Raw genomic sequence first — 19,306 nt, 5'->3', positions numbered from 1 at the left:
CAGAGGCCCCTAACTGAGGCATTGCACCGAAATATAGAGAACTCTGTTACGTTTAAATTAGAATACAACATTTTGTTTCTAATTAAGTATGCTGTACTTTAGCACAAGCGATTCAAATAATTACTTTCAAAAAATTTCAAAGAGGACAAATGCAGGGACATGCACCATTAAATTAAAGCAAAATATTGCAGTCATGATGAATGTTTTGTCAAATGTTCCAAAAGTTACTGTAAAAAGTTGACTACACAGGTGCAACTACTATCCAGGACTTTCAATAATGGGACAAAGGCTTCTTAGGGACAATTAACACCTGCAGTAGATACTAGAAGTTGGCAATTGTACTTCAAATGATAAATTGTGTAGTTCATCTTGAGTACATAACGCTTACTTTGGATACTAGAAGTTTTCCGCTATTGTTCTAAATGATGTATTGTGTACCAGGTAGTTAAAATTGGAGATTGTGCTTCAAATTACCTTCATGAACTTCCGTTTCCATTTCCTTTGTTCAGTCCTTTGCTAAATCTATCAGCCGAAAGGTTTGTTATAAACCAATTCATTTGCAGGAAGAGTTTTTATATCTGAATATTTTGGTGTTTCCATCATACTGTTTTGTGAGTTCAAGTGAAAATATTGGCGCCGCAGTTGCCGAGTGGTTAAGGTGTCGGACTGTCTATGATTACTATAGTCCTCAATTACTGGGTCGCGGGTTCGAGACCTACTTGGGGCAGTCGCCAGGAACTGGCCGTAGGGTGGTGGTTTTTCTTCGGGTACTCCAGCTTTCTGCCACCACCAAAACATGGCACGTCCTTAAATGACCCTAGCTGTTAATAGCACATAAGCCACAAATAAATCTAACCAATCAAGTGAGAATGTACCACGTATATATACGTACCTCTAGCTGTGCACACTTTTAGTAATTCACAGCATCATCATAGATATCACGTTAATAATAATAATATTTTACTTATAGAAGGTAACTGAAGTTAAACACGGACAGGTAACCAAGGGCACAGTCATGTGCCTGTTTGTGACCCCCTGCTGTCTATTTTTAGTAAGTGACCCTGACCTTGACCTTAAAATCTTTTTCAACTGGACATAAAAACAGTATGATGGAAACACTATATCCCGTTTCAAAAAGTCTAATGCACATACCTCCTGGCCCTGGTCTATTCTTAGTTACCTTGACCTTAGAAACCCCTATTGCACTGTATCATTATGCCAAATTTCAAATAGATAAGTCAACCTCTAAGGAGTCCAGTGTGGGAGATCTCCCTCCACTGGGTTTTCTGAAGTGTGAGACTTTTCTGTGAGTTCTGGATTCCGAGATGAGGACTATACCAAATGGTCTATTTTTAGTAATAGTGACCTTGAGCTTGGAAACTTTTGAAAACTTTCTTGCACATCTGCATATCACTGTGTCCAATTTCAAAAAGTTAAATCTCTTGGATTCAGTGATAACCTCCGGAAACAAAAGTGTTGATGAACAGACAGACCAAAATGACAAAAAACAACACCTTTTTGTTATTATTTCATTTATTTACATATCATTTTGTATCAAATGTTACCAAGGTAGTTTGTACAGTATACTTACAATGTTCCAGCTGAAGAACAAAACTTTATTTTTTATACAGTATAAATATTAGCAGATTTCCCCATGTTCTGTGATAAAAGTTTACTACTTTGTAATGTGTAAACAAAAAATGTAGGTAAACTATACATGTAAAATATCTCCTGTAAATATTGTTGTCCATATATTATATAAACTATACTGTATACAATTTTTACGTATTTTAAAGTGTTCTAGATTCAAGTTACCACATTGATTTGTAAAACAAAAGGGGAAAGTTCTACATTAATTTCCTTAATCATAATAATTAGAACATATTCGCCATATTTCATAATTTAGAAAAAATAAACAACAACATACAGCAGAATGAATACCTTGTAAATAATGACACAGCACTGTGTACCATTTTTGTTCTAATATCAATATAGCATGGTGATATAGGAAAGCAGCACTTTCTTTCCTGTAAACTACAATTTTCTTTTAAAAATTGTTTTGCCTGTGCTAATTTCAAAACTTTTTCAGCATTTTTTTAATACACCCTCTCATTAGCAATTTTTCTCTTCATTAGTCAATATATTTTAATTCAAACATTAAATTCTTTATATGAAATTGCACCCTCGCCAAAGAGTGAAAAGGCAGGAACGAACCAAACGAAGAATTGTTACATTTAATTTCTTCAGTCCTTACATAACTGTACAAGGTTGATACAGGTTTTTTTCTGTTGAAATGAGGCCAAAGAATACATTAGACATTCATTTTCACCAGCTATGCAAGATAACCTAAAGGTTGTTCCATTGTTTATTGTAGGGGGGAGGTGGGAGCACCTGTATTGAAATGTTATGATGATCTGCCTACCATTGCTTACGATCACTTTTAAAATTTTATTTGTGGTTGGACCAAGAAAAAGTGCCTTGTACCCCTCCCTTACTGATAATTCTGGAACAGTCCAAAATCAGGTTTTGCAACATCTCCAATATCTAATAGGTAACAATAAAAGTTACCTATACCAATATATATCAAACTTAATATTTGTAATCATATGTTATTATAAATATTACTACTTTCATAGAATATGGTTTTGTGTGAAAATGTGAAAAGCATTTAATTTTCGTAATGCAATTCCCTACAATAATATCGGTACAAAGATTTATTACATCCTTAACAAGCTGATCCTTTTCATGAATATAAAATACAAACATAATAACAAGCGGAAGAAATACATAGCCACTACATTTCCTAGCATTTATTACCCCAAGTTTGATATTATTTTTATTTGAGATTCTGGAAGTTTTCATTTTATGAGGGACGTCTACCTAAAATGAAAGCTTTCAGAAGAGATTTATTGGTCTCATATAAAATAATAACGAGTTTTAAGATAATTTAATCACATATTTTGCAAAAATGCAAATTTTTCTTCTTCTCAATTTTAGATATCATCTTGATCCTACACATGACATCACAATTTGAATAGGTCGTATTACAAAGGTTATACGTTTTGTAATAGGACATACTAGTGTCATCCTCAAAAGTCAGTGAGTTACACTTTCTTACATTCTCTGGCAAGTACCGGTAAGTGAGTGTAACTTCTACAGCTGCGATGACGACTAATGTGGGCGTGACTGCATAATAACAGGAATTTTTGCGATAAAAAAATATAGGCAATATTAAACATAAATATGATATGAAATAAAATATATTATCTGTAAGGTAGGTTTGATAGGAACCTGATGGTGTAATATTGGCAATGTGGATATGTCCTTTCCATGTTACTGCCTACCTTACACTAGTCAGGAAACGTTTTAAACAGCTTCCCGACAAAAAACTGAATGGAAAATAGTTACTGATAATGGAAACTCAGGACTACACGATTGCAAGGAACAAATTTATAATAACAGAAAAATATAGTTAAGAATGCCTGACTACAATCCTTCCATTTCTGTTTTTTGTTGTCATTGATTGTTCAACTCATGGGAAGCTTGAACTAAAATGGGAACCAGCCCACAGGTGTTGAGAAAATCATGTATTTTCATGTGTCATAACCTATCCTGGCCTGTAGTTGTAAATTACATCTGACAATATCCCGACTTGTGAGCCCCTACCTACACAATACGTCCTAATTATGTTTATAATAAATCCTAAGTGTCGATCATTACATGGACATAAATCTGAAGAACTCCTAAGTACCAGCACTATTCTAATTCCCAATGGCACAAGAGTCTGGAATGTTGTAATTTTGGAAATTTGTATACAACACTTTCCAACCCCACCAGTATTTACTTGTTATTAAAAAAGTATCATACTATATAGCTAACAATATCAGTACATCTAACCCATTAACTCATACATCCAGAAAATACCTCAAACAAAATATTACAAATCTAAAATCTCAGTTCTACGTTTAGATTGGATATACCAGAATGTATCATCATCATCATATTCAAAGTTATCTAATCTCGAACTGAACATAAAACACAATTCATGCGAGATTAATGCTAATATCTTTAATAGTATTTCGCCATATATTGCAACAGAAGGGAATTCAAGGCTATTCTGAAAAGCAATGAATATCATAGATTTATTTAAGAAAGCACTAAGAATTTAAACACTGAAAACCTTTATCAGTCTGTTGAATTAAATTAAATTTGTGAAATAATTCAGAAAAAAATATATACATATTCAAATAAAACCTAAAATCCTGTAAATCACTTCAAAATTATGAAAAATGTTATCCTTATCTATTTACCGATTACAAACCTTTCAAACCGAAATAAATATTAGCAAGTTATCATGATTAAAAGATACTAGTTTTCAGATTAATTTTGAAAAATATAAATATTTTAAAAGAAAACTGATTTCAATTTTTAATAACAGGGCAATGCTAGGCCTGATTGTTTGGCAAAGGAGAACACAAACATAAACATTATCACATGAACAGGGGAATCTTTCAACACCAGTCAGTAGTTAAGGCAAGCAAACCCTTTGTTAATTGTTCTGAGCCTATCTCAATATTTAAACTCCCCATACCAGACTTTAATGTTTAATCGTATTACACAATTAGTAAAATCTAGAAAAGAAACCCATTTCTGTTACTGAAAATCTACACGGACACGACTGAAGGGTTACGGAATCTGTAACCAGCTGTATTCCGTTACAAAATATCAAGTAGTGGGGAAATGCACCAAAATCAATCACAGATTTATCATATCTTTGACCTGATAAAACATGTCATAAACTTATCTATACTTAATATGTGATATTGAAATTATGATAAAGTTTATCAGTTTTCAATGCCCACAATTTGCTTAGACAGTAAATTTGAGAACACATGAAATATCTTGATTAAAAAGCCATGCATATGAATCATAGCATTTACAGTATAAATGTACTTCGACAATACTATCCTCTCTTAAATTCTTTCCTGTGAACAAAGCTAAAGACTGGAGTAGAAAATGAGACATTATTTGAAGTTTTTTTAATCCAAAAATTCTGTTAAATAACTGGTTTAAAAGAACTGAACATGTAAAATTTGTCCAGATACTGTTTGAATACCTGCGTCAACTTAAAGTTTAGCTGTATATAATTTCAAAAATGTATACTTGGTATACCTCTTCCAGACTTTTTTTATTTTTCAACAAGATGTACGTTAATATATCACAGTTTTACGATTCACTAAAATATTGATTTACAAGAAAATGTTTTCTCAGGGTTCTCTGCAAAAGGTATCAACCCGGAGCAGCAGTAGTCAAAATGGATGTCAGATATCTCTCGAAATTCCCCAACAATTTGGTTGATTGGTCCAGGCTGGCATGCAAATTGTTGTAGTCTATGAGTTGTGTTAAATTTGTTCCTAGGAGGCAGATATGGTTAGGACATTGTCCCGAATACTGGGTTGTGTCTGCATATGCTTGGGCCATATTCATCATAGTCGGCTTTTGTGTGGCACACTTGGTAAAATTCAGGCTGAAAAAGTGGAAACAAATACACATTTTAATTTTGGTAAGGGAAAGACCTTGGCATTTACCATAACAAGCAAACATCCACCATTAGTCCATTGTATTTGGTATACACTACTGATCCATACTTATATAGTACACTGTAGACATTTAACCTGAAGAAAAACAGAGCTTTCAAATATTTGCACACTGAATATGGAGCAAGCTTTACCCAGTAATTCTTTAAACCTCTAATGTGTGCATACCAAGTACAATACTGGAAATGTGTTCTTCAAGACACATGGATTGATCATACATACCTGAAGGAAGCTTTGTCATTTTTGTGTTTTTTTTTGTTTCACTCAAGACCATAAAATCATGGATAAAATTTCAATTTGAGCTTTTATTTTTGTTATGATCTGTATATTGGATAAACAGTGCATAAATAATTAACAGTTTCATTGTAAATGTACAAAAATAAATCAAAACAAAGAAAACTATTGAACTCACAGTTGAGGCTAGCATACTTCCACCAAACCATACTGCATATCTCTGCATATGGTGAGTCACGACTTGTACATTGATTGGTTTGGGCTGAAAGCAATAAAGAAACCAATTAAAAGACAAATTTAAATCACTAAACATGTCATATGATGTTGAACAGACTACACATATGTCATTTGGAAGCACAATACGTAAATATCCCAGAGGGTGAGCCAAGAGGTACTCAAAATAAACACAGTTGTGGAAAACCAGTATCAGTAGAAAGACAAAGATCAATCATCCTTAGTAATGCAAGGGATACTAACTTCATACAAGAAGAACCAAAACCGGACAGCCAGATCTGGAATTAACAAAATGCAATGGTGGTAAGTATAAATGTATACCTTTATCCGCCCTCCGCTAAGTTCCTCGCTAATCTTTAATCTGTGGTCCACAACTCGCTTCACGTCTCGTTGTAACTTTTTACCGAAGTCTTTGAACATAGTTGAGCCTCCAGAAAGGACAATATTCTGAAGAAACAAATTCATAAAATATCACTAGTGAATTTAAACCACGCACAAAAATGTCCATCCATTTTATAAGGAAACTAGAATTATGTCAATGTGACATTAAAGCCGCTCACCACTTTAAATTTAATTGCTTCAGTAACACGTTGAGCATCAATACCTACTATAATACCTCAGATATGTGTTCTGTATTCTGCTAATTGAAAATCAGGTCATGTGAAGATGTTGCCTTTGGAATTTCCAAAGTCAATCACCTCTTAAATGATGCTTTAAAAACATTCTCCCTCTCCTCTTATTTCACCCTCTTTAAGTGTGACGCATTGTTGTAATTTTCATTAATTAGCATCCTCAGATGATGTGACATGTGTATTTACATGCATAATGGCAATCGGTGAATGGATAATAAAGAATAGGTGCATTTTGTGCTTGTGAAATGAAGGATAATTAACAGTAGTGGGAAAACATGCCTGGAGAAAAGAGACATTGTACTCCTTTTATTTTTATTTATATCTTATTCATATCAATAATAATTTATATGTAGTTTATTTACTGTCATTGAATATAAAAAATCTCACAAATGTTCTTGAAATATATTAGAACTATATTTCTCAATGCGACTTTACCAACGTAAGAGTTATTTCCCTTACACCGGATTGGATAATATTTTGACACGGCGCAAATTCTTGTCAAATAGCAGCGGCAGTTGTGTCATGTTCTTAAATTGTTACATTTTCATAATAAATAAATACAACAGAAAAAGCATGCTGTGTTACAGAAATGTTTGATAAGCATACACGGTTCACATATCGTCTCGGAGCCATTACCGTTATCAACCTAAGCATGATATGTCCTATTACGTTCCTGTTTGAAACATCAAAATAAAGGTTATATTTCATCACTCATACGGTTTATAAGTATATATATTTACTTCTTCCTTCTACAGACAGCGTCAATGCTCGACAGTCTTCACATGTGCTTTCTCGAATCATATGTGTTTCACACGCGTAAACCTCCTCAGACCTCAATCCGAGTTGCTAAAATGCTCAAACCTAGTGCACGAATGCACCGGAGATAAACATTTAGTTTTCAGCAATTATTCAAAGTATGGATTATTATTTGGAGAAGAGTATCAGAAGACTTTATGTAACCCACAGGTGAGTGTCACGAGATTCTACTTTCTATTTACGATAACGAAACTATATAGCAAAGCGGAAGCATGCAAGACTGAATTATGCGAACGCACCCCAAACGGAAGTGAGTCCGTCATTTCATTCTCTGGACAGAATTAATAAGCCTCTCGGCTCTTGCCAAGAGTGGCTTAAAAACAGTCTGATGAGAATAAAATTTAATATCTACCAGTAATCAAGATAATGTGGAATGTCATTAATCTCATTTCATATAAACATGTCCTAACATTTTTCATATACAGATCCCTCCTCATATCTATTGGGAAATGCTAAAACTATATCGACTTTCATCTATGAGACATTATCCAAATGTTTATAATATAAGGAAGGGGTTATTATCAAGACTGTAGTGTGTTGTAGATCTATATGGCTTTGCAAAAACTGGCCCCTATGTAATTGAGGCAGTGTATTTTACAGAGTCTCCTAAATGTTTATAGGCCATTGTCTGCATTATAAACCCCGTCCTGATGACTATGGAGCAGAGCCTACCTCATACAAACCCCTCCTAACATCTATAGGACAGTGCCTACCTTATACAAACCCTCTGAAAATACATGGGACAGTGCCTTCCTTATACAAACCCCTCCAAACATCTATAGGACAGTGCCTACCTTATACAAACCCTCTGAAAATATATGGGGCAGTGCCTACCTTATACAAACCCCTCCGAAAATATATGGGGCAGTGCTTAACTTGTAAAAAATCCTCCGAACATAATATGGGACAGTGCACGTGCCTACCTTATACAAACCCCTCCGAACATCTATGGGGCAGTGCTGGATCACTGTATCAACCACCTCTGAGATAGGTGTGATGAAATCTGGATTGGAAAACTGTAAATGAAGAAAAATTAATATTAAATATATTTATATTCCATACAAAAACATTTGAACTGTGAATCAAATCCTGCACAAAAAATTGAATTTCATAGATGCAATGATAGATAATCATTTTTTTCTATGCCTCAACCGGTTTGTCTGTTTTTAAATGTCACATTTTCATGTAAAAATCTTGGCGGACCTAGGAATGTTTATGCAGGCCTTGCAAGACTTTGTCAAGGTTTCCCCGGAAAGCAGCAACAGATTACTAGGTCCGACTCAATTTTCTTAACAGACAACTCTGGTTCAACTGTTTGGATCGCGATAAATGAATGTAGCCATGGTAAATTTGTTTAACAAGGACTAGGTAGTGTAACAAACTACCCGAGTAGGTAGTGTAAAAACGTGTAGCCGACATGACACTTTGAAAGTGTTAAATACCGTATTTAAGTACGAGAACAAATCAATGGTTAAAAAGTGCTAATGTTCTTACTTGTCTAGGGGACTACATTTTTCACTGTTTTTTTGTCTAACATGTTATGGCAATATATGCAGAGTAAGGATTTGAGAGAAAAATAATCACGCCTAACTTTGGAGATAAAACACAAAATCTAAATTCAAGGGATGGAATTCTAAATGGTCAAGCCATCAGCACAAAGGGCAAGACCATTTATGAATCTTGCCCAAAGTTTTGAAATGTTCCTGTCTTAGGCCAGAAAAAAATAATTACTTAGTTCTCAGGCCATTTTTTTCAAAAGAGATGCGGCAGGGAGGTATTTATTTTTAAAAATCATTTTACATTGCAAAAATGAGACGAGGGCGATTTTTTTTTTATTGTGTAGTTTGTAAAACGTTCATTGTGGACATTACATTGTCATTTTATAGTTGTGTAGAGACCCGTCATAGAACAAGCCTCCGAAAATCCCCCCACAATGTTCCAGACGAAAATCACAAACCCCCCCATTTCTTATTTGTACCGAAATGAGCGCCATTTGGACACGAGACCAAGTCATAATCGTATCAAGACTTGCCTGTATATCAATTTCCTTATCTTTATTCAAACGTTTTCGGGACTTGGGTGACAAATGAGTGAAAATGACATGCGGACCAATTTTCCAGATTTTTTTTAAAGATGGCGGCTGGCGCATTCACATTTTTTTTATTATTACTTTCACGATAAAATAGGCAATGCGGTGCCCTAATTGAAATGAGCGCAGACCTGAGAACAAAGTAATCAATTTTGTTTGGCCTTATCCTCAATGAATAAAGTGTGTGGACTGGAGAGATTCTATTGATGTACTTTACCTCTGGATGGAAGAAAATTTCTGGTCCGAGGAATCTTTCATATCCGACGTCCACGCCAAATATCTGCTTCGTGATGCTGTTGATGCTTTCGTGTCGTTTCATCCACTTGCTAGGGTCTTTGTCATACTTAGCAAACTCCTTAGCAATGTCTGGACAAACGTAGGAATATTTCTCCTATAACAGAAAGAATTAGGGTTAAATGACTCCAGCTTTTAATATCTGACCCTAGGCCTGTGCTTTCATTTATCAGCGTGATAGATATGTGAAATTCATTTGATAAGAACTGTTGCTGCACGTTGGGGAATTAAAGAACAATAGACGTTCACGAATATGCGTGTATTATTGACCTTCTGGGTAGATAGGTTATTAATATTAATAAATTTTCATTCATTTTCCTTACCATAGTTTGCTTAAACATACCCTCATCTGCATAGATAGTTCATGAGTATGCAGAAATAAAATCGACTTTGTGTGTAGTTTATTAATATTTATAAATTGTCAATCAATTTTTGTTTAATATTATGTATAAACCCAGAGACTCATTTTATGGAGTCAAAAACATACTGTCAAGGGACTACTAAAACCCCTGAGGATATCATTTAGATCATTCAGTCAATCAAAACTTAGATTGACAGTACCTTTATTGCTTTTGCCGTTTCTAAGGACTGTTCTGGTGGGATGCCCACTTCTCTCTCTCTCAGCAGTTGTTGTATAAAGTATGTGATGTCCCGTCCAGCGATGGGGATGTGTTTGATACAGCTACCGATCACATAGCCTTCTGCCTGTAAGTCAAAGATACTAGCCATAAATAAAAGAAAGTTACAAATTTTTCAGCCTGCAAGACCAAATATTTAGTACATTTACTTTAGAATAAAAGGCACCCCTGACTTTGGGCTAGACAAAATATTTAGTACATTTACTTAAGAATACAAGGCAACCCTGACTTTGGGCTAGAGAATAGGATGAAATGTTTGCTATAGTTCAACTAATGCAAAAGTTTTCCATTATATATTATATGGTATTATAGAGTATATAGTGATGTGTGTGTGGTGGGGGTGGGGGGTAGGGGGGGTGTAATCAATTTTGGGCTCCGTGTAAAAGATTCTTTTTGGAGGTCTCCGATTCCAGGACAATCTGAAACCAGTTTAGACGCTAGTTACATTGCAATGGACCCAGTTGAAAGGCTAGTTTATACAGTTTTCTTAATAATATCAAGTTCTAATACTGTATACCCTGGTTTCAATAGGACTATGGATTACACGGGTTAAAATTAAGATTTAGATATTTGACTTCCTTTAAATAAGACAAAAAGAACCAATTATGGTCTGCGTCTAAAGTGTATACATACCACTGGTATAACGTGTGTAACACCGTCTCCCGAGTCAATCACAGTTCCTGTTAGAGTTCTCTCCCCTACTTGTCGAGACGTCCAAGATGCAGCTAGAGCTAACACAGCCTGCAGTTTAATTATTACAATACAGCAAATCAGTGATAATTCAACATGAGGACCCTTCACTGAAGATCCTCATCTAAAACGTTATAATTAAACCTCCACCACCAGCTCCCAAACTTAAAGACCCACCAACACTATCAATGATATAGAAAATAAGGGTTGGTTAGTTATACATATATACAATATTAATATTCTTGAACCAGAATTATTCCGTCTTTTCGTATTGCAGCGTTATCTGCTCTTGTGAGCAGATATTGATTGTTAAATCATTAGTTTGTATGAGAAAATTACGTCATTTTGTCAAAAAAATGACGACAATCTCACAAAAAAAATGACGTAACAATCAATTCCAGCTATCAAGAGCAGATAACTCTGCAATACGAAAAGACGGAATAGTATCCTATGAGCAGTCAACAGATCAATATGAACTGTTTGAATAATTCAATATCTCATTTAATCTTTCTTAATTAAAGCTCAGGTATTTTTTTTACATTAGTATGGTAAAAGGTAGATTTCAAAAGAGTTATCTTTAAAGTAAGAAGTTTTGAAAAGAAAAGTGACAACTTGTCTATTTGTTCTTTGTATTATATTATACAAGTAAACATGAAACAAACCTTAATTGGCATTAGCAATCAATAATTTTACCCAGAGCTGCCCAAAAATAAACATATTACAATCTTTTTAAGACCCTGTTTTTCAAATAAACTAGATCTCAGTGTTGTTTACTGTCAGACTTTATTAACCTCGAGCTCCATCTTACCTGTACAGCAATATATAAACCGGGCACATTGAAAGACTCAAACATAATTTCTGCTGTATATTCTCTGTTTTCTGGAGTGTTAAGGGGTGGTTCCGTCTGAAGCAGACAATAGGAAAAATATGTAAATATTTCTTGAAATGTTGATTCCAAATCAAAATCCTTTAGTGAATTGTAAAAAAGAAGATTTTTTTACATGTGGTAATGTTCATGTTTTTACTCTACAAATTCAACGCATTGTAGATTTATTTTGCATTAACAATGGTTCTCAAATCTATATATATTTTATCTATATAATCTATTTATATTTTGTGTGGATATTTCTACTCTTAATTTACTCAATGTGAAAAATGTGAGAATTTCCACACCACATTTTTTTTACAGTACTTATTCTGTCAGATTCACAATGGTTGTGAAAGAGACTTTTGCTGTCACTTATTTGGAATGGAGAGATAAAAGATCCAAACAACCTCTCTCCCTCCACAAAAGATTAATTACTCATCAAAAATTACATCAAAGCAATGAGTGTTTGGATTTTAATAGTAAAATGAAGACCAAGCAAAAATTTACATGTTTACAGAATGTAAATTTAGGTGATAAGGTATATTTGATTATTAGTTTCACATACTACTTACAAGGAGGAAGAAATGGTCTTCTGGCTCTGACCGTAAATATTTGAAGATTGCTTGTTCCATGAATCTCTCCATGAGATCCCAGTCTTCCACCACGCCATGTCGAATGGGCCACTAAAAACAGAAACAAGATGACATATTCAGCTTTAAAATAAAAAAAAATCAATTTAAATTAAGAATTCTCTGATTTTACTGATCTTTTCTGTCCACATGAGTTTGTTCTTTTGCTATCACTCTAGGTAATAATAGAATATGTATAAGGAGGTTTAACTGATCGTCATGGGAACAATTCTTACATCTCAAGCCATGGCAACAGCAGGTGAACTCAACATTTACAAGTAAGCAAGAAAAATTGATCGTATGACAAACAGTGAAACCCTCAACCCTTTCACCCATATGTAGCTTTAGTCGACTACCATGCATTGATATGGATGAGACCATTTTCGTCTACAGTGGTGAAAGGGTTAAATCAATTTATTCTCGTCTGTCCTTTCAACTGTATTGCTAAAAACATTGGGTCCCATCAAAGTTCTATGTATATACAGGACACATATGTAGACTTATCACTGCTTGTTTAAAATAAAACAATGATGTAGTAAAGTTACAGTTCTTTACATATACCATACCTTCACAGAGTAAGACGGGGCGTTTAGAGCTTCATCACCAATGTAGAAATCAAGGTCCTCTACTCCCTTGCCAAGCCTCTGGATGGAACGGTCACCAACTGTGGCCGACTCTTTCACACCAATGGCTGATGGAATGATCCATTGTGGTTCTGTATTACCAGCAAATCCCATTTTTGTGTAGCTATAAAACAATGCCGATTTATTTTTGAAATTTGATACATGTATATGAACAAACCTGAAGCAGTCTCACTGGCTGAGACCAGTGTATTCGCTTTATAAAGCTCTCCATAAGAAGATACATCAACCATTGGACATGATTTTTAAACTGTTCAAGGAAAAGAAAGATGGCAGACGATCATGAGCAGGTAGCAGTTATAAATGAGAATTAACATCTTCTTTTCTTTCAAATTCTTTAATCTAAAGGATGACTGCTACCTGCAAACATGATATAATGATTAGTTAATTATAAGATAGGATTTTTTTTTAAATTTTATACAAAGAGCTGTTGATATCTAGATCTGTCTTACAGCTGAGTTGTTGAGGCAGCAACAGTCAAACTAATTGGGTATAGACTAGATTGACAATGAAAAGATCAGGCGCAGAGGTAAAACTGAAGATAAATTACACTGATTTGAGCTAAGACATGCCAGTAGATAGGTCTTCATGAATCTTAAAATCCAGAAATAAATACATGTAACCACAGGGAAAATCCTTGAATTTAAGAGCAGTGGGCCATTTTCAGTCTAAATCAAAATTAAGAGAGACCATTCTATGTAAAATTTAAAGAAAATTGGAACATGCAGGGGTCAATTTCAGTTTTGAGTGGTAAATGGCGCCATCCAGATTTATCCCTGTAACTTTACTTATATATCATATCTAAATCTTACAAATGTAATTTGCAAGTATGCACCAATCCAGCCACTGACCACACTCCCGTGTTAAATAATGTCTAGATGAAAAGATTTGTTTTGAAACCATCGATAATCTGCATAACCTTCCAGTTTCTTAAAACCAGTCCTCTGCCTTGATTTCTGTTTTGAAACAGGTGAAAAGTTCTGTTTGACAAAAAAGTAATTGGAGATCTAAGAATTTATGATCATGTAAAGCAGATGACCATTGCTGTCAATGTTTACAGTACAATATGACTTTACAATGGCTATTAACTTCCTGCTTAAAAATATATTCCTGCAGATATTTAAAAGAAATCATCAAAACAAATGAAAATGAACTGAATTACATTCACCTACCCTGTACCATTGTCAATGATAACAGCTGGGGTCCCTGTGGGACTTTTAAAACTAGCTCCACCCGACATTTTTGGTCAGATGAACAGGTTAGGAGACAACGCCTTAATTCAGCTCGTCGGCCAAAACAACAGAATGATACACGGGGGATGTGTATAGTGTTCAACAGTCTCTGACTCTAACACGGAAGTGAAATGGATGGATTGTCAAGCATTTATTTCCTGTTGGAATGAAAACATTGGACACCTAATAGGCTGTCTAGAATCACGTGATTAAGTAACAATAGTATGCACAAGGAAGGATTTTGATTCACACAGGATGGTAGACTTCGAGCGAGAGGATCGATTAAATGACATTCGTGCTAATATTGACTACTGAGGGCCGAAAAATCGCTGTCCTAAATTTACAAGCACCCGTGCGGTCCGCCCACCCAGACAAATTTCTGCTTTTGTGTTTTGATTTTGTTGACAACATAAAACACAATATAAATTCATACCCCGTGCCATTATCTATGACAACCGCTGGAAGCCTTCCAGCCATTTTTGGTTTGGAATTATTCAAAGACTTGAGTCTGCAGCAAACTTTCACCCAGGAAGTGAGTCAACCGGCGACATGAGAGAGGTAACAATATGGCGATGGGAGTGAACTTTACCTCGTTCTCAATACACACTTCTGAATCAGATACAATTTAGCATTACATTTAAATATCTTATTGATTAAACACATTTTTGATAAATGAACAATATCATTTCACAGACTTCGTTATTTAAATCATAGCGTAATAAACAAAGGAGACGGATAAATAGAGAAGTAAATAACAAGAAAACAGTTGAAGTGCGTATGATTATGGTAACCTTTATTCGGAATATTTACTCGGAGTCTTTCGGCATTTGACATCGATAAAATTGGCTCGTGAATAAAATACGGGAAACTGGATTCACGTTTCGTTTGCACATGTCTAGTTAATTTAGGCAATTTCGAAATTAATAATTTTCACGTCACACAAAGGCATATCTCAAGCAAATATCATTATGTACTGTAAAGAATGTGCCGAAGACCAGTGTCAGACGTTTCGCCCCAAAACCGTAACGCCCCAAGCTGTCGATATTTTAACGTTACGCCCCAAATTTTCCCGAAAAAAAATTAACGACCCAAATAGTTCGCTCCAAAAAACCGTAACGCCCCAACTAGTTGGAACATAAAAAGTTGCTTGCTCATTTTTTCTATTTTCTTGGGAAATTAGTTAAATAATTATTGACTGTGTTTTACCGTGCTAAGGGGAATAACTCTTGTTTCGTGTATACTACGGAAAGGTAGGCGATACCACCCATCAAATATATACATATTATTTTGGTTTTGCAAAGCCGGAATAGTAATTATTTATTGAAAACAAATTAAGTTAATTAACTATTAATTTATAATTAAGTTCATTTACTATTTTTGTTTATTTTTGTATGCATGAATCGGTCTAATTAAAGAAAATTACGTTAGTTTTTATAATATATGTAGCTTTTTGGGGCGAAATAGTTGGGGCCTCTTTTTTTTTGGGACGAACTGGTTGGGGCGCTATGAATCAAATTTTGGGCGTATCATCTTGGGCGTTAAGGTTTTGGGGCGAATTGTCTGACACCCGTACATCTTGTCATCAAACTTTGATGGATGAAGTTATAACATAAAATGTAGCATTGTGTACATTCTTTCATCATACAGTTACGCGTGTGGCTTTAAAATAAACAACAAATGTGTACATGTTGTCATCAAACTGTTATCGCTGTAGCTATTAAACAAACAACAAAGCTATATATTGACGATCTGTCGTAAATTACTAAAATCAGAGGGGCAATTATTTTTCCCGGTTCCTTTACATTTTTTTGTCGCTGCATTGATGGTAGGTGTTATTAAGATAACAACGTTAGGAAAATAAATCCACAACAATATGTTTAAGTGTAATTGTTCCCAACACAAAACTACCAAAGGACACATTATGTTGACTATTAAATAACCAATGAAAGTAGGAGGACGTCGGACGGTATAAATAAAGCAGCATACCAACTGAAATATCACATGTATATTTAATTTGATGTATATGTATAAGATAAATAGATTATTTCCATGCGTGCCGTATCATATCTATAATATCTATGTTAGGCATGTATTTATATACTTAAGATAATATATATATGTTAAAGATAATTAGATTATATATATATTTAGTATCTATTTTAGGCACGTATATTTAAGATGATATATATCTGAAATTGAAAGAGTTACCTCCCATTAGCTTCCTTTTATAGTTCAATATAGGTTCGTAGCGGTTGCCCCGGAGCGATACAGGTTTTTGAGGCGATATAGCTTTTGGGACGAACAGAAATTTTGCGGCGATATGGTTGTCATACTTGGGGCGAACTGAACTGAAAATTGGGGCGATGTGAAAAAAAATGGGGCGAACTGGTTTGGGGCGTAACGGTTTTGGGGCGAAATTCCCCGAAATTGGGGGTAGAAGTGGGAGAGCCTAAACACACACTTCTGAAAATAAGATTCACGTTTGAAGGAATACGTGGATTTTTTTTGGCAAGCTTATTCATTCATTTTTCTCAAAAAAAATCCATTTTTAAAACTTCGTTTAGGTCTAAAGGCAAACATATTTTTAACTTATTTGAATCAGGCACGCATATTACGTAATATGTAAGTCTCTGGAGTATCTGTTTGAATATAGGTCACAAACTGCAAATTCTAAACCAATTCGTTTTAAGAAGCAATTTGTTTGAAGATGTACTTTCTCATTATGATATTCCTAAAAAGTATATATCATATATTGAGAAGAAGTACAGCATAAGATTAAGTTATAAGTCCGTATAAGAAGGGTACTACAAGTGTCTGGTTCTCCAAGAGAAGGCCTATTTCCCGAGGCGAAGCCTGCAACGTTCACGTCTCGTTTTCATTTACTTCAGAAGATTTGCATTACATTTAACTAATTATGACCAAATTATCTTTTAACTGTTTAATAACGACGAGCGAAGTTATTACGAATCCGTCGAATATGAAGAATACTTAGTGGCCACACGGAACTAGATCAAGTGGTGGTCAGAACTGTTTGTATCAATCGGAAAATCAGCTAAAATGGCGAACAAATGTCGATTTCTTTAATAAAAAACTAATGGGTAATGATAACCTAAAATGCTTTGCTGAGAAGAAACTTACTTAATTTTAAGAATTTTTACTTCCATAATTTAGAAGAAAATCCTATTTTTCAATTGTGCAAACATTCACAGATTGCTAATAAGACACCAGGAAGATATTGATTGTATTTTCTGCATATGACCAAAATGATATTCCGCTAAAAACGTGGAATATGCAAATTTCATATATTTGTCCGATAACAGAAGAAAACAAGTACAAGGGCACAACATTTCCTTCGTAGCTTTACAATTCTCATAATTCCCTCTTTAAAATAAATCAGGACTGAAAGAAAAGTAAGTCATAAGAAACATTTTGCTTTTTACATTGTGTATAGATACATGTACTTTATCAATCCATATTGATATTTGTAACCTCTTGAGTTCGTACTTTCAATATATTTGTCAATTATCCACTTGCGTAAGATTCTGGACTGTATGAAAAGGATATTTATTCGAGGCCATAATTATGTCTGCGTTGACATTAGCACTGGGAGAATCATTGGCAAGGGATTGACAAGCGTCACTGAAAAGTTTACAGACAATCTTGACAAAACCGCCTAGATAAGGGATCTGGCTGTTGGGTATGGCATTCGCCTTCCATTATTGCCGACTCCATCACCCTATTCACCTTTGGAACCAGCCTCGACCAATTTGCTTCCTTAACAGGGTATTAGTTTTGGCATTTGGTGTGAAAATGAGGCAGTTCTGTTTTTATGCCAATTTTATTTAAGAAACCAATAACATCCGGAATCCTGTTTATAACTAGGACATCGTCGGCCTCAAACAATGCATGACTTTGTTTTCTACATTGTGATTTAACATGTGTTTGGTGATGATACGATATACTTGTTATGATCATCTTCCAGAAATTGTCACAGAGCAGACACGATGTAATCATCTATAGTAGTTATCATTATAAGTTTGACTAGTGATCGCCTATTATGCATTAAATAAATATACTGTCACTGAAAGGGGAAAATTTGCAGTTTTCTATGGACTAGTGGGTCCCAATTGCAACGCCCAATCCTGCCAAGAAAACCTGTAAGTCCCTTTCTTAACGGCAACGCCCATTCTTGCCATGAAAACCTGTAAGTCCCTTTCTGAACGACAATGCCCATTCTTGCCAAGAAAATCAGCTAGTCCCTTTCTTAACGACAACGCCCATTCTTGCCATGAAAACCTGTAAGTCCCTTTCTTAACGACAATGCCCATTCATACCAAGAAGACCTGTAAGTCCCTTTCCGAACGACAATGCCCATTCATGCCAAGAAAACCTGTAAGTCCCTTTCTTAACTGCAACGCCCATTCTTGCCATGAAAACCTGTAAGTCCCTTTCTGAAAGAAAATGCCCATTCTTGCCAAGAAAACCAACTTAAGTCCTTTTCTTAACGGCAATGCCCGTTCTTTCTAAGAAATGTTTTGCAAACAACTGGGTGTAATGCTAGATAACGTCAAGTCTGCCGGTGTGGTGTCCGGAATCCAAATGATCAGGGATGCAGTGCTGCACTAATATCTGTCTTGCGAAATGTGGGTTTTACTAGAAATTGTCAAGTTGATTCAAAAGGGAGTGAAAGGAATTGAAGAGAAACATGTGCG

At 34.8% G+C, this 19,306-nt stretch overlaps 1 protein-coding gene across 2 annotated transcripts; it reads right to left on the bottom strand.

The window, feature by feature from the left end:
* Positions 1-1,515: 1,515 nt before the first annotated feature.
* On the bottom strand, positions 1,516-15,182 carry LOC110460909 (actin-related protein 3). 2 transcript variants are annotated; one of them, XM_021514120.1, is made up of 11 exons: positions 15,028-15,182; positions 13,288-13,468; positions 12,665-12,775; positions 12,033-12,128; positions 11,168-11,275; positions 10,458-10,601; positions 9,820-9,993; positions 8,437-8,529; positions 6,387-6,512; positions 6,010-6,093; positions 1,516-5,527 (listed from the first exon to the last, which is right to left on the bottom strand). In XM_021514120.1, the coding sequence occupies exons 1-11, from the start codon at positions 15,069-15,071 to the stop codon at positions 5,432-5,434; spliced, it is 1,257 nt and encodes a 418-aa protein (XP_021369795.1). In that variant the 5' UTR covers positions 15,072-15,182; the 3' UTR covers positions 1,516-5,431. The 2 variants fall into 2 exon arrangements, with proteins under 2 accessions (XP_021369795.1, XP_021369794.1); XM_021514119.1 differs by lacking the exon at positions 15,028-15,182 and adding an exon at positions 14,535-14,733.
* Between the last annotated feature and the right edge of the window lie 4,124 nt (positions 15,183-19,306).

This window comes from Mizuhopecten yessoensis, unplaced genomic scaffold (genome assembly GCF_002113885.1).
Source record: "Mizuhopecten yessoensis strain PY_sf001 unplaced genomic scaffold, ASM211388v2 scaffold10519, whole genome shotgun sequence".
NCBI classification, from domain to species: Eukaryota; Metazoa; Mollusca; class Bivalvia; order Pectinida; family Pectinidae; genus Mizuhopecten; species Mizuhopecten yessoensis.
This window is presented reverse-complemented; position numbering and strand designations above follow the sequence as displayed.